Here is a 14,269-nt window from a genome sequence, read left to right as displayed (position 1 = left end):
CCTTGCCCTGCCCAGTGCTGGGACTCGGGTGTCTCCCACTGCTCTGCCTGGCCAGCGGCACAGCCTGCAGCACAGCTGAGCAATTGGTATTCCAGCAGCGAGCCTGCTTGGCACGAAAGGGGCTCTGCCAGCCCCACACGCCCACATCTCCACTGCTGGCTCAGGCCTAGCCAAGGGGATTCAGCTGGCAAGGGCTCTCCTGTAGCACAGAGAGAGGCACAGCTGCAGTGGCAGGAGGGGTCCTGGCCCTCCCTGGGATATGCCTGCAGCAGCCTCTGGCCTCTTTGCCCCACACTGTTTTCCTTCCTTCTTTGGAGGCAGATCAGGGAGCTGCAGAAGATATTCCAGAGCTTAGCTGTTCACAGGACAAGGAAAACAAGAAGTCTAAACCATCAGTGTGCTGTGCCAAAGGTGCCCTGCTCTGTTTGGGCTGAGGATGCAGAGCCTGCTGCCCCATGGAGGCAGCAGCCCCAGCCCCTATATGCAGGGCTGTGTCCCACAGGAGCCCTCCCAGCAGCTGTGGGGCAGGGGGCTGCACTGAGGGGCTGCTAGTGTGGGAGATGGTTGTGCTTCTGCCAGAGCTGGGGTTGAGCCAAACTGGCACCGTTCCCCAAATCCTCCTGGGAGCAGGGAAGGGAAACGGTGCAACCATGCATGAGAAGGGACGTTTGCAGTGGCAAAAACATCCCACTGGCTCAGAAAATTGCTGCAGAATCGGGCTTGAAATGAGTTGAAATTGCTGAATCCAAGCGGATCTCATATCCCGGGCAGTTGTAATGCTGGCGTCAGCGCTGCGGCTTCCCTCCCAGGGCACCCAGGCGGGGCCTGGCTGTGCGTGTGGGGGGAGCAGGCTGTTAGGGATGGGGGGGCTGCCTCGAAGGGGGCCTCTGGCATGGTGAGGGGCTCCAGTAAAGCTGGGATCTGAGGTTGGGATGGCCACAGTGGGGGGCCGCAGCAGAGCAGGAGGTGGGGAGTGTGGGTGTGCCATTGCCCCGGCTCTACCAGTGTCATCCCAGTTTGGCCTCAGCTCCTGTGCCATATCCCCTGTCCAGGAACATCCCTGTGCCTCCAGCTGCCTGCACTCACTCAGAAAGCAGCATTTCCAGATTTGGAGGCTGCATTCCTTTATGCCACAGCCTTGCCCATGCTAATTTGCTCTCTGGGCTCAGGTACCTGGAGATAACCCTCATCCTAGTGGGGATGCCACCCTAGTGGGCTGGCATCCCCACTAGGTCGAAGGTGGGCTGGTGTCTTCCTATTCCTATCCCCATCCCCATTATGCCCCAATGATGACTGTTCTCAGGGGTGCTTCTACGCTGGGGTGATCGCTCCTGTATGGTGTGCCCGTGCCCAGGGCCTGCCCGTCAGCTGCATGTCCCAGTGGGAATGTGGGAGCAGGGCTAGATGTCCCAGCGGGTATGTGGGAACAGAGCTGGCTGTCCCAGTGGGGATGTGGGAGCAGGGCTGGGTGCCCCAGGCGTGCAGGAGCAGGACCCGCCGGCACCACACATGTCGCAGCTCGTTCCCCTCGCATGAAAACGTTTGGCTGGAAGCTTAGTGCGGCCTCTTGTCTCCTCAGAGCAATCAGGATTTGTCACTGCTTGCAATGTTTAACGTCGTCTTCCAGAGGCTAAATACCATGGGGAGCCATGTAAGCCGCGGAAATACCTGCGTGAGCTGGGATCAGCCTGAGGCTGGCACAATGGGCTGGCAGCACTGGGGATGGGGGACTGGGAATGCATGATGTTGGTCCTCATGCCCCCAGTGCTCACGGGTGGGCTGGTGTGAGCCAGGGTGAGGAGCTGAGGGTCAGCACCTTGCTCCCATAGGGCTCCCCATAGCAGGGGGGCAGGGAGACAAGTCTCAGAGGCACAAAGGGGGCTTAGGGGGCCCCAGAACGGTGTGGGGTGGAGAAGAAGATGCCAGGGCCCCCAGCAATATCTGACTGGGATCTGTCTGCTGAGGCACAGGCAGCTATTTCTGTCAAGGTCAGCATGTCTCCGTGGGAGAGAGAGGAAAATGAGGAATTGTGTCAAGAAATTACCTCCCTAATGGGGTCTCCCCTGCATGTGAGTATGGCATGGGGATGCCGGCATGCACTGGTTGAGCAAGGAGACCGGCACACGATATGGGAATGCTGCCACCCTGACTTGAAGGCTGCAACACTCACGGATGCCCAGCAAGCAGAGCCAGGTGCCCAGGGGCCCATGTCCCAGTTGCTATCCTTGGCTGGACATGTGTGCTACAGCCCTGCAAGGTGTTTTTCTGGGTCAGCTGTGGGGAAAAAATCATGTTCCTGGTGCAGGCAGGTTCTCCTCTGCTCTTCCTCCTCCTCCTCCTCCTCATGTGCTCCCTGTTATCTAATTGGATTTGTCATGCTGGAAAGGCAAAGCCCTTCAGGACTGTGCTGTGCTCTCGCCAGTGTGATTTCACAGCTGTCGTCGGCACCCCAGTAGCCGACAAGTGAGTATCTCAGCTGGACGCCACGGGCACCCCTGCTCTCCCCATGCTCCCCCACGGCCGTGCCCACCTGCCTGGAACACGGCCACCACCACAGCTGGACCGTCTCCTCTAACCCTGGTCCCTGTCCCCAAGTTCTGTCCTCACGTGCCTCAGCCTCTGCATCCTATCCCCATCCCTCACCCCGCTCCAGGGTGATTGTGATGCCGCCCGGAGATGTCTGAACTGACACGAGATGGAAGCGTTCAGAGAAATGACATTTTCTCCAGCCTGGGGAGCTTATCCTCCGTTTAAAGAAAACTAATATAGAAGCTGCCCTGGTGTGCCGGGGCTGATGATATCAGGCTGGCAGCCGCCGGCGCTCACAGCCGCGATACATCTCAGAAAGGAGCCGAGCCGGCTCCCGCCGCCCCACGGAGAGGGGCTGAGCCGCGTCCTGTCGGTGCTGCGGCGATACCGGGGCTGGAGGGGACAGCTCAGGGCGGCTATGGTGGGGTGACCCACAGGGTCCCGATGATGCAGGGAGCAAGCAGCCCGCGGCGGGGATGGTACCAGCGCTGGACTCGGCGGCGGGGCTAGGGCAGGAGCCAGAGAGCTCAGCGGCGGCCCGGCCCGGCCCGGCTCGGGGCTGCCCTGGCGATGAGGGCCAGGCCGGGCGGGGCGGGGGCGCGCGCGGGGCCCGGGGGCGGCCGTGGGCGCGCGGTGCGGCCGAGCGCGGGGCCCTGCTGCCCCCTGCCGGGCAGCGCCCGCCAAGCACCCGCCGCCCGGAGCCGCGGGGCAGGGCCTGCGATGGACGGGGTGCACGGCCCTGCCGCCTCTGCGTGCTGCCCGCGGCCTCCGCTCGCCTCCCTCGGTGCCTGTCCTGTTTCTGAGCTGCTTGACCTCCTCCTGCACCTGTAACCAAGCTGCCAGATGGGATCCTGGCCGTGTCCCCGTCATGACTATAGTTACGCACCACTCAGGCGTCAAGGCCTGTGGCACAGGTGGTGGTGGGAGTCACTGCTGAGGTGATCAGGAGCTCCCCTGGTTCCAATCCCTGCTGCCACCACTGGCCTTTTCCTGCCCTGTTGCAATGGAGCTCAAGGATGCTGCTTTTCACGGGGCCCAGTAGCCCTGACTCGTCCTGGGGCTGTGGAGGCTGAGGGACACCCTTCTCCCCATGCCAGGCCAGGCTGGGTGAGTGCCAAAGACAGGTGACTGGAAGCAGCAGCAGGAGATGAGAGGCTGAGGGAGTGCGGTGCTGAGCTTTGAAGACACCTGACAGGCTGTCGGGGTGCTGCCAGCCACGCTGACAGCCGGGTACAGACACCTCCCCGCCCCTGCTGCGCTCTGATCACAGCCTCGCCGTCACTTCAAAGCGCCCGCCAGGCACAGGTGGGTTCCCATGCAGCCTCCCACCCCATGGTTCCACTCCTCCTGACCCACCGTCTTGCTTCTCCCTCCCCACATGGCCCAGATGCACTGAGGTCTCCAGCTCCAGGGCCAGGGATACCAAGGTACAAGGTAGACATGGTCCCAAGCAGTGCTGGCAATAGGTGATGGCACTCCAGGGCTGCCACTGTCCTGCTCTGTGGGGCAGGGTCCCCAGCTGCAGAGCAGCCACAGCTGAGGACCCTGGGGATCCAGGCAGTGTTTCATGGGGGCTGCAGTGAAATGCATGACAATGGACAAGGAGGAAGAGCTGAGGCACAACATTCCTAGGCACAGGGTTCACACAGTGTGCCTGAGACAGGTCGTCAGTACCCAGACACAGATGCCCACCATGCCAGGACACTGGGGGCTGCCAGTTCAGCCTGCCTGGGGTAAGACAACACACACCCCTGTCCCAGCCTGACTCGAGGAGGAATTTTCCATTCCCGAATGGAGGCTGGGGAAAGGCGTGTTTGTAGCAACCCCCTCCTCTCCCTCCCCTCACCCATCACCGAAGCAGCTCAGGAAGGCGCCTGCCTTGTTTGTCTCCAGGAAGGTGCAGAGCAAAAGCCTCCCAGGAGGGAGAGATCCCTGGAGTGGATCAGGGACCCTGGGCAGCCTCAGGGGCAGCCTGCAGCCCATTTCCAGAGGAGCCACCCTGCATGCAGCCATGCCACTGCCCCTTGCCTGCTGCCAGGATGGGGAAGTTCTGACACCACCCCAGGACAGCAGCGCGCCCCAGCTTGTCGTTGGCATCCTGCGAGCCACCCGGATCCCCGGGCTGCACTACATGTGCACCCGGCCGCAGTCTCGCCTGCGCCGCCTGCTCTGGAGCCTGGCCTTCCTGGCCTCCGCCGGGCTGCTGGCCACTGGTACCGCCGACCGCCTGCACCACCTGCTCTCGCGCCCCGTGCACACTCGTGCACGCCTTGCCTGGGCTCCCCAGCTCCGCTTCCCGGCTGTCACCCTCTGCAACCCCAACCGGGCACGCTTCCTGCACCTCACCAAGCCTGACCTCTACTCGGTGGGAGAGTGGCTGGGGCTGGCCCAGGAGAACCACTCACTGGTGCCCGAGATGCTGTCTGTGCTGGGGGAGGACCAGCGTGCCTGGCTGACGCGCCTGGCCAACTACTCACGTTTCTTGCCGCCCCGCCGCTCTGAGCGCACCATGCAGAGCTTCTTTCACCGCCTGGGCCACCAGATAGAGGACATGCTGGTGGAATGTCGCTTCCAGGGAGAGCGCTGTGGCCCCCAGCACTTCACTCCCGTGAGTCCCCTCCTGGCAGGAGCAGGACAGCTGGGCTGCCCCATGGGTACTGGGAACGATGCTTCACCCCCACCCCAGCAAGGATGGAGGGGTGGCAGTGTGGGGAGTAAGGCTGAGATGAGCCTTTCCAAGGGTCATGCAAGACTGTACCTCCCTTTCAGCACCTCCATGGAATTGGAAAGGAATTTCTGGACCTGATCCTGCTAGCAGAATACTCTACCAGATCCCTGCCTGCTCCCTTACCCCTTCTCTCTCCATCCCCAGGTCTACACACGCTATGGTAAGTGCTACACCTTCAATGGGGACCGAAGGAATCCACGTGTGACCCGCCAAGGTGGCATGGGCAATGGGCTGGAGATCATGCTGGACATTCAGCAGGAAGAGTACCTGCCCATCTGGAGAGAGACCAGTAAGTACGTCTATGGCTCAGGCAGGGCACAGGTGAGGGGTGCTAGGAGAGAGGGTTGCTGGGCAAGCAGAGCACCCTGTGAGGGGACTATAGGCCAAGCAGGGCACCAGAGGGGTGCAGGTGCTGGGTCAGTGCAGGCATGCAGCACCTCTGTCCTTCTCCCACAGACGAGACATCATTTGAAGCTGGCATCCGGGTCCAGATCCACAGCCAGGACGAACCCCCCTATATCCATCAGCTGGGCTTTGGTGTCTCGCCTGGCTTCCAGACCTTTGTGTCGTGCCAGGAACAGCGGGTAAGACAGGATGCCCAACAGACCCCAGGGAGGTGCCTGCGAGTACCCAGCCCAGCACAACCATGCAGCAATGCCCTTCTCACCCCGACAGCTCACTTACCTGCCACAGCCATGGGGGAACTGCCGAGCCAGCATGCAGGGGGAGCAGATGCTGCCTGGCTATGACACCTACAGCATCGCTGCCTGCCGCCTCCAGTGTGAGAAGGAAGCTGTGGTGCAGAGCTGCCACTGCCGCATGGTCCATATGCCAGGTGAGGGGTGTGCATGATGGTGTGAGGGGCACCCTACTACCCCAACAGTCCTGCTGGGGTTGCCCCAACTCCCTGCAGTCTGCACCCAAAGATCACCTCTGGCCCAACACTCTGCACCCAAGGATTCCCCTGGCCCCATCCCTCTCAACCCAGGGACCACCCCATCCTCTCCATATGCTGGGTCAGCCCCTGTCCTACCCTCCTTATGCCACAGGTCAGCCCCTTCCCTGTCTGCCCTGTACCTGGGCCACATCTGCCCCAGCCAACCTGCACCCACGGGTCACTTATCCCCATTCCCTCTGCACCCTGCCCTACTGCCTCTGAGGGAGTGAGTCAAGGGGTGGGGGGCAGAATCTGGCCAGACTCCCACCCTCCCAACCAGCTGCTTCTCCACAGGCAACGAGTCCATCTGCTCCCCTAATGTGTACATCGAGTGTGCTGACCACACATTGGGTAGGTGCAGCAGTGGGTGGGCATCTAGGGGTCAGCTGAGTGCCCCAGGGACGGGGCTGGGGATTGTGGCTGTGCCAATGAGTGTCTGTCCCCAGACGCAGCAGTGGAGGACAGCCAGGAGCGCTGCAGCTGCCCCACACCGTGCAACCTGACGCGCTATGGCAAGGAGATCTCCATGGTCCGCATCCCCAACAAGGGCTCAGCACGCTACCTCGCCCGCAAATACAACAAGAATGAGACATACATTCGGTGAGTTTCCAGCACTGGCGTGTTCCAGGGGGTATGCAGGGGGCTGGGGACCCAGGGAACTTCCACTCCACTCCTGGCAGCATGCAGTGAGAGGGTCCTGGCATACTCGGTCCCTGCAGCATCCTCTGCCCAGGGGTATTGGCACTAGAGCCTCTCCCCAAATTGTCCATGTCTTCCCAGCCCTCCTGCCAGCGTCTGCCCACCCCATGGTCCCTCCTGGCCTGGGACATGGCCCATCCATGTCCCCACTGCACCAGCCTGAATAATTCACAAGGGCCCTGGGAGCTAGAGGGCTGGGTACAGGGGACATCTGTGGGCAGTGGGGCAGGAGGGACAGTGACCAGCCATCTTTGCTGAGTACAGTGGTGTCCCCACAGGGAGAACTTCCTGGTGCTGGATATCTTCTTTGAGGCACTCAACTACGAAGCCATTGAGCAGAAGAAAGCCTATGACCTTGCTGGGCTTCTCGGTGACTCCCCTCGCCTTCCTGTGGGGCCCTGAGGCGTGGAGCTCTGGGTCCCAGCCCTGGGAAGACGTGGGTCTCGTGGGGGATGGATCCCACAGAGTAGCAGCCAGCCACAGGCTGGCTGAAGGGTGGAATGCTGCTGACTGTCCCCTATCCTGCATGTCTCCCGCTCCCTCTGTCCTGCTGCCCCTGCCCCAATGACTGCTCTGTCCCCCACCATACGGCAGCTCTGGCACTGCCCGCACCCCTGCACGCCCACCCAGGCTTCCAGTCTGCTGCATAGCATCTCCTGGTGACCATCTCCCCTTCCTCCTCCCCAGGGGACATCGGGGGGCAGATGGGCCTGTTCATTGGTGCCAGCATCCTCACCATCCTGGAGATCCTGGACTACATCTATGAGGTGTGCATCTTCAGGAATGTGTCTTGGCAGTGGGAGCAGGGAGCTTCCCAGGGAGGGCATAAAATGTGTGGCTACCCCAGAGGGCTATGACAGCCCCCAACTGGAGGACACAGAGGGGACAACAGTGGGAGGAGAACAGGGTCCCCAGCATTCCTCAGTGACCTGAGGACAGGGAGGGTGGTGGGCAGAGGTACTGTCCCCACTGTCCCTGGGTGAGCAGGGCAGTGGGCAGCTCTACACAGTTCTATGTAGACCAGGGTGTCCACACACAGGGTGCTACCTGTGTGCAGGTCTGGATCTGACCCCCCCATCTGCATCCAGGTGATCCGAGACAAGGTGAGCCGGGTCCTGCGCCGCTCCAAGCCACCTCTGAAGAAGCCCTCAGGCAGCATCGCCACACTGGGACTGGAGGAGATGAAGGACCAGGTATCCCCACAGGGCTGGCTGCCTGGAGGCTGTGAGGACAGGGCCTGGGCATGTGTCTGCCCCCACTCCAGGGGCAAGGGACATCATCCCAAGATCAAGGGTCTGTGTGGCTCTGTATTTGGTGCCCTCAGGCTGCAGAGTCAGGGCAGTCCCAGGGACGAAGGGAGCTGGGTACCCCTGGGGGAGTGCCTGTGGACAGGCTGTGCTAGGCAAGAGGACTGGGGGGGTGGAAGGGTGCATGGAGTCTGTGCCCACCACATTGACTGTCATCCCCACAGAGCCCCTGTGAGACACTGGGCCGGCACGTGGAGGGCGCCTACAACACGGGCATCCTGCCCAACCACCACCACCGCCACCACTACCCTCACCAGGGAGTCTTCGAGGACTTCGCCTGCTAGGCAAGATTGGGACTGGGGGGCAGCCCCCTGCCACCCCCCTCGCCAGCATTAGCATGGAGAGGGACTGCGGCACTGGGTGCAGTGGGCACAGGCCCCTGCCTCCCCCATCCCACTGCTGGGACCGGCCATACCATTAGCCCCCAGTGATGCCACTGGAGCTGCCTCAGCACTGGCACTGGAGCAGCCCCCCGGCCCTTTTGCCTGTCCCTCCTGCTTGCCCCTAGCACGTGGGCTCAGCCCAGTTTCAAGCACACGGCGTGGAGGGGGCTGGGCATGCCAGGGGGGTTTGGAGGAGCAACAGGTGTGGGCCAGAGAGGCCCTGGTGCTGCAGAGCATGAAGGGGGTAAGCTGAGGTTCCTGTGAGCTCCTCCAAACCCTCCCCTGCTGACCCCTCCTGGGTGGTGGTCTCTGCCCAGCATGGTTTTCCCCAGGAGAGAGACATGCCTGGAACAGCTTTCGCTCTGCCCAGGAACCACCTCCCCCCTTCCTGCTGCAGGGCAGGGCAGCGTTGCAGGGCACCCCTCTGAGCAGCACGGCCCCTGTGGCCAGCCCAGGGACACCCCAACTGCAGCCACACCTGCATGGCACCACCCTGACCCCTGGCACCACCACCACTGTGACACCCCCCCAAACATCTGCCCCCCCTTTCCCAATCTCCTGCAGCCTCTCAGGACTGCAGCCCCTCCATCACTGTTCCCAGCCAGACCCCTGCACTGTGACTCCCCTTGCCACTCCAGTGTTGGCCCCCAATAACCCCCAGTCATTTCCGCACTGCAAACCTACTGCCTCCCCCAATCCATTGTGAACCCATCCTCTCCTTGCCCAGGTATTGCCCAAAGTGGCTCATCCCTTGGTGTAGCTGCCTGGCACAGCCCAGGCAGCATGGCGGGTCCTGCTCTCACTCCCCTGCCTGTCACTGCTCTTTTGCACCGTGCACGTACCCCTTGCCATATTCCCAGCCCCGGGTGCTGAGCACCCACTGTGCCTCCCCCAGATGGTACATGGTTAGGAGGGTGCTCCGTGCCCAGCACCACCCGGACAGCCACAGTCCAACCTGGTGGCTGGAGCCTTGGCCAGAACTGGTGCCCACAGTCCTCCTGTCTGCCCTGAGATGATGGGACCCACAGCAGGACCCGCAGCACTCCCCCTGTCCTGTTGTACATTGCCTCCACCCCCTCCACTGTAGCAGCAGACACCAGCGCAGGGCAAACTGCCCCAAAATATCTCAGGAGGGGGGGCGAGCTGGCAAAGCCCCCCTCAACACACACACTTGGCAGAGGGGGACCCCAGGGCAGGAATCTGGGACTTCTGGGGAAGGCTGGAGTTGAGCCAGGCAGCTTCTGGCCCTACTGGTTTGGTCCCCATCCCTGTTGCCCACAGATGGAACATGGCCATGCTGTGCCGTGCCCAAAGCCATAAATGCAGGAGGAGCCATCATCCTTGCAGCCCTCAAGGTTCCACACATGGGAGGCACAGGGCAGCGACCAGAGTACCAGCAGCCCTGGCTCTGGGTATGCGTGGCCCAACAGCCCTCCCAAAATATGTACCCATGTGTGAGCATGTTCCTCGTGGGTGCAAGCACCCAACTGCGTGGTGTTCTGTGTCCCCCTACATGGGGGGATACCCAGCAAGCCTCTCAGCAGGGCAGGCACACTGGCTCCCCAGGGAGCCCTCCAGAGCACCCCATGCCAGCTCCCCATGGGGTTCCCGCACACCAACCTGCAATTAGGAGGGTCCCTGGAGGAATGCCACACGTTAGCCCAGGAACATACCACGGCCATGCCAGCCAGCCTTACACCAAGGTCTCCTGCAGCAAATGGGGGGTGCTGGATGTGGCCCCTTCCTGCCAGCTGGAGCAGCAGGCCCTGAACAGGGTGGGCATGGGCACCATGGTGGGAGAGCCAGCACTAATACCCTTGTGCTGGTGAACGTGAGAGATGTGCGTCACTGTTTTATAAATGTAAAAATGCTCCCTAATAAAGAGGCACAAGTAGGTCCAGAGATGCCTGTGAGGGCTGATGGGGCAGAGAGATGGGGGAAACATCACCCTAGAGGGGAGGTGGTGGTTGGACCTAGGGAAAACTTCATAGCTCTGTGCTCATGTGTGAGGGGTGCAGGGTGAAACTGAAACAGGGGAGGCAGAGGATGGGTGGAGGGGAAAGGAGGCCCTGCTGGGGCTTTCTTTGGCAGAGCTGCTCCTCCAGCTCCTGCCTTCTCTAGACCTTTCTCCATCTGTCTCAGCTACCTTGCAGCACAGACAAAGGGGACACAGAAGCTGACACCATGGTGAAGGCTGCCAGCACCAGGCACCACAGATTCCCCTCTAAACCAGTGAAGGCTGAAAATGCCTGAGTTAATTGGGTGCAGCTGGGACACAGGACCACATCCCACAGCTCACACCATGCCCTGTGAGAAGAGCACTGAGGTTGGGTGCTAAAGGGAAAAGCAGGGAAATAGATGCATTCTCCACATCTTTTCATCACCAAGAGGATTGGGTCCCTTTGGGATGAGGCTGTCCCTGCCACCAGATTCTGACACATCTCACCCTCCAGGATGCCCCATCACTTCACCCACACCAAGACAGTAACTGGGAGCTCATGGTGCCTCCTGCTCTACAGCAAAGATGTGTCACAGGAGCTGAGCAAGAAGGAGAGCAGGATTGTGTGGTGAGCCCACGAGGTCCTTCCTCACCATGTCCTCCAGCTCCTTCAGCACTATGCACAGGAGTGAACCATGGCAGAAGGGAAGGCTGAGCTTCATGCATGGCCCATCCCGGCCTCTATGCCAGTAAAGTGGCCTCAGGACCATTCCCAGGAGCCCTGTAGTGATGACCTAGCGAAGATTTGACATATATTTTTCTCTGTTGATCTCAGCACCTCTATTCTTTAATTTGACAACTTTCCAGGTGCTATCTGGAAGTGACAGCACCTGTAGTGTCTCCCACTTCTCCAAAAAGAACAGGCAGATGAGGTGAACCCAGCATCACCCCTGCCTGTGACATGCCTCACGTCCCACTACAGATAGTGCCGGGCTGAGGAGGGCCCATGGTACAACCTAGGTTTAGCACCCCAGGGTCAACCAGAAACCCCAGTGCTGTGGCCCCTGGGTGCCCCTTCCCATGCTGTGCCTGTTCAAGGGCCACCAGGAGCTCAGTCCTCCCCAGAGATGGAGATGGTGCCACCTGGGGCTCACCCAGCACAGCGCTGCTTGAAACACCTGTAATGAGCCACATGAAATAGCTGGGGCATAATTAGAAGGGGATCCACTACAGGGAAACAGGCCCTTAATTTTAATGAGCACAGCCCTCTGGACAAATGCCAAGTACCTGATCACAGCAGGACCGGCTGTGCTGTGCTGGCGACAGTTTCTGTCACCGTGGAGGTAACAAGCCCAGACGACACAGCTCCTGTGGTGTCAGTTCCCAGCAAGGGGGCACCGGGATGGAGTAGGCAGCAAGGATCTCTTCCATCTGCAGGGTAGGCATCTCCTTTGGGCACTTTCCAATGTACCTCCACTGCCACAAACAGTAATTACAGCTGTTCCCATAGAAAAGCTGCATTTCAAAGAAAGCAAAACCACCCAGCTTGGGAGCAGAGGGTTTGGAAGTAAGCCCTGAAATGCAATGGAACATGTGATCTCACTGCTGTCACCTTCTCCCCAAGCATCTCCTGCCTGAAGATGCTGATGGGTGACAAGTAACACCTGGAGAAAGGAGTGACTCTCAGCATGTCTGTATGATATGCACATGCCAAGCTCACTGCTTTGGTCTTGATCATTTGCCCATGATCCCCTTGCTGGGAAAATGGACTGGTAGTGCCAATCAGTTGGGCTGAGCAGGGGACACACAGTGCCCACTTTCCAGCACTCAGCCCCTGACAGTGGGCTAGCAGGCTGGAAAAACCAAGGAGGCAATTAAAATTAAAGTCCAATCAAGCTGCTTGCCTCTTCCCTCACTGCCAGAGTTTTGGGGTCTTGCATGCTGCCAGTGCTGGGGTGGTGCGGCCCCAGAAGGGACATCTCCAGACATAGCTGACACCCTGTGGAAGGAAACCCCTGCAGGCAGGGGCACACTGACAGCAGCTCTGCCTGCACCTACAGCTTTCCTTCTTCATCAAAAGGCTCTGATTTCCCAGAGCTTGGCCAGAAGAAGCCCTAACCAAAACCTCTCACACCCTCCAGAGGGGCTCAGAAGTATGTTGGGCACCCAAGGCACTGGATGGAGGCAAAACCTGGCACCTCCCTGTCTGCTCCTCCTCAAGCAGAGCAGCTTCTTCTGCTTTCATTTAGACAGGAGGAGATGTTTTCTGGAGTTGGGTTCTGGCCTGTGGTTGGCAGAATTGCTCCTGCAGGACAGGCAGTGAGGCATCACTGGCCCATTCCCAATGAAAGCACAGGGAAGAAAGGGCATTGCATTTCCCGTTGCCCATCAGCCCTTTTCTGGCATGGCCACAATTCCCACATCCTCCCAAAGGTCAGCCATCAAACTGATTAATATTGCTGGCTGTAGTATTGCTGAAGTAGCTATGCCATGGAGTTTAGCCCAGCCTGAAGTGACCCAAGCAGGGCTAGAGAAGCAGGTTTTGCTTTCCCTCCTCACAGGCTTACTGTTGCGTTTGCAGGAAAACAAACCAGGATGGGGGGAGAAGAGCAGTAACTAAGGTTTCCCCAGTTTGAGTCCCTTTCCTTGCCCCCGTGCAGAAATGAGAGTGGAGGCAGGAGGGGAGGCAGATGCACACCCAGGCCCAGAGCATTCAGACAGCTCCTCTTGTGCTTCAGAGTGCTCTGAACCACCCCTTCACTCTCTCTTCCGAAATCAAGAGGAAGTTGCTCTGCCTCTCTTGATTGCTGTGGTGAGCCAGTAACACTTGGACAATTTCCTCCAGGGAAGTTGAAGTCTACAAGGCAGGAGACAAGTTTTCTCCTGCCTCGTTGGTAAAACTGACCTTTCGCTGCCTTGCCTCTGCAACTAGGTAAATACAAAAATCCACACATTGTATGGGAGTACTGGTCAAACCTGAAAAGGGATCACAGAATGTCTCTGTTTGCTCAGCCACCCACATCAGCACCCAGGGCTGTTCTTCCTGCCCCTTTCAAAGGTGTCACTGTCCCAATCTGGAGCCCTGTCTGCACCTACCAGCCCTATGAGGGCAGGAGATGGGAAGAGCACAGCAGTGCCCATGTCCTGTCCCTCCCCATTGTTGCAGGCCTCCGTCATATCCCAGTGAGCACACTCACTTCACAGCCAGCACTCACCTTGCTTGCATCACCGAACCCCTTCCCAAGGTTTTGCACATCCTTCTTTGGGGTTTCATCATGTTTTGATGCTGCAAATAACCTGGCAAACACTAAAACAGCTTCAAATCCTGCCAGCTCCTTTGAAAAGGGAGCAGTAACTGTGCTGAGAGTGTCACAAGCACTGTCACTTACTCATACACGTCAGAGCGTGGAGGCTCTGCTGGTATTGATAACGCAGAGCATTAAGTATGCAAATACCTCTAACTTGGTCTGGGCAAACAGCAGTGAGGCAAGGGCAACTTTATCTAGAGAGTCTCATGATAATTAAATGACACTTCTGGGTTTCTTTTTGCAGCCAACTTGATTTGAAGCTGGTTTGCTTCATTACCATTTGGATACTCTTCTAATGCCTAATCACATCTTACTACTTGGGTCTGCTTTTCAGAGGATAAGTGTATCTAACACACCTGCATCTGCCTCACTCCCTCTGTCCCAGATTTCCATTTAAAGGGAATTAAGGATGTGCTCATGGAAGATCAAAAATAGAAAT

At 59.3% G+C, this 14,269-nt stretch overlaps 1 protein-coding gene across 2 annotated transcripts in view; it reads left to right on the top strand.

The window, feature by feature from the left end:
- ASIC4 (acid sensing ion channel subunit family member 4) overlaps positions 1–10,485 on the top strand; it is a 28,869-nt gene extending 18,384 nt beyond the window's left edge. The window contains exons 1-10 of one of the 2 annotated variants that reach the window (XM_085066692.1): positions 3,210–5,137; positions 5,402–5,546; positions 5,714–5,841; positions 5,933–6,092; positions 6,489–6,545; positions 6,641–6,794; positions 7,172–7,263; positions 7,581–7,660; positions 7,982–8,086; positions 8,365–10,485. In XM_085066692.1, the coding sequence (XP_084922818.1) occupies positions 4,541–5,137; positions 5,402–5,546; positions 5,714–5,841; positions 5,933–6,092; positions 6,489–6,545; positions 6,641–6,794; positions 7,172–7,263; positions 7,581–7,660; positions 7,982–8,086; positions 8,365–8,484 (1,638 nt within the window). In that variant the 5' untranslated portion in view covers positions 3,210–4,540 and the 3' untranslated portion in view covers positions 8,485–10,485. Of the gene's footprint in view, positions 1–3,209; positions 5,138–5,401; positions 5,547–5,713; positions 5,842–5,932; positions 6,093–6,488; positions 6,546–6,640; positions 6,795–7,171; positions 7,264–7,580; positions 7,661–7,981; positions 8,087–8,364 lie in introns of those variants that run through there. The other variant, XM_085066693.1, reaches the window with a different exon arrangement.
- The last annotated feature ends 3,784 nt before the right edge of the window (positions 10,486–14,269 follow it).

Source organism: Lichenostomus cassidix, chromosome 7, assembly GCF_008360975.1.
Source record: "Lichenostomus cassidix isolate B80296 chromosome 7, HeHo_3.0, whole genome shotgun sequence".
Classification (NCBI taxonomy): domain Eukaryota; kingdom Metazoa; phylum Chordata; class Aves; order Passeriformes; family Meliphagidae; genus Lichenostomus; species Lichenostomus cassidix.
The sequence above is the reverse complement of the archived record's forward strand: the minus strand, read 5'-3'. Positions and strand labels throughout refer to the sequence as shown.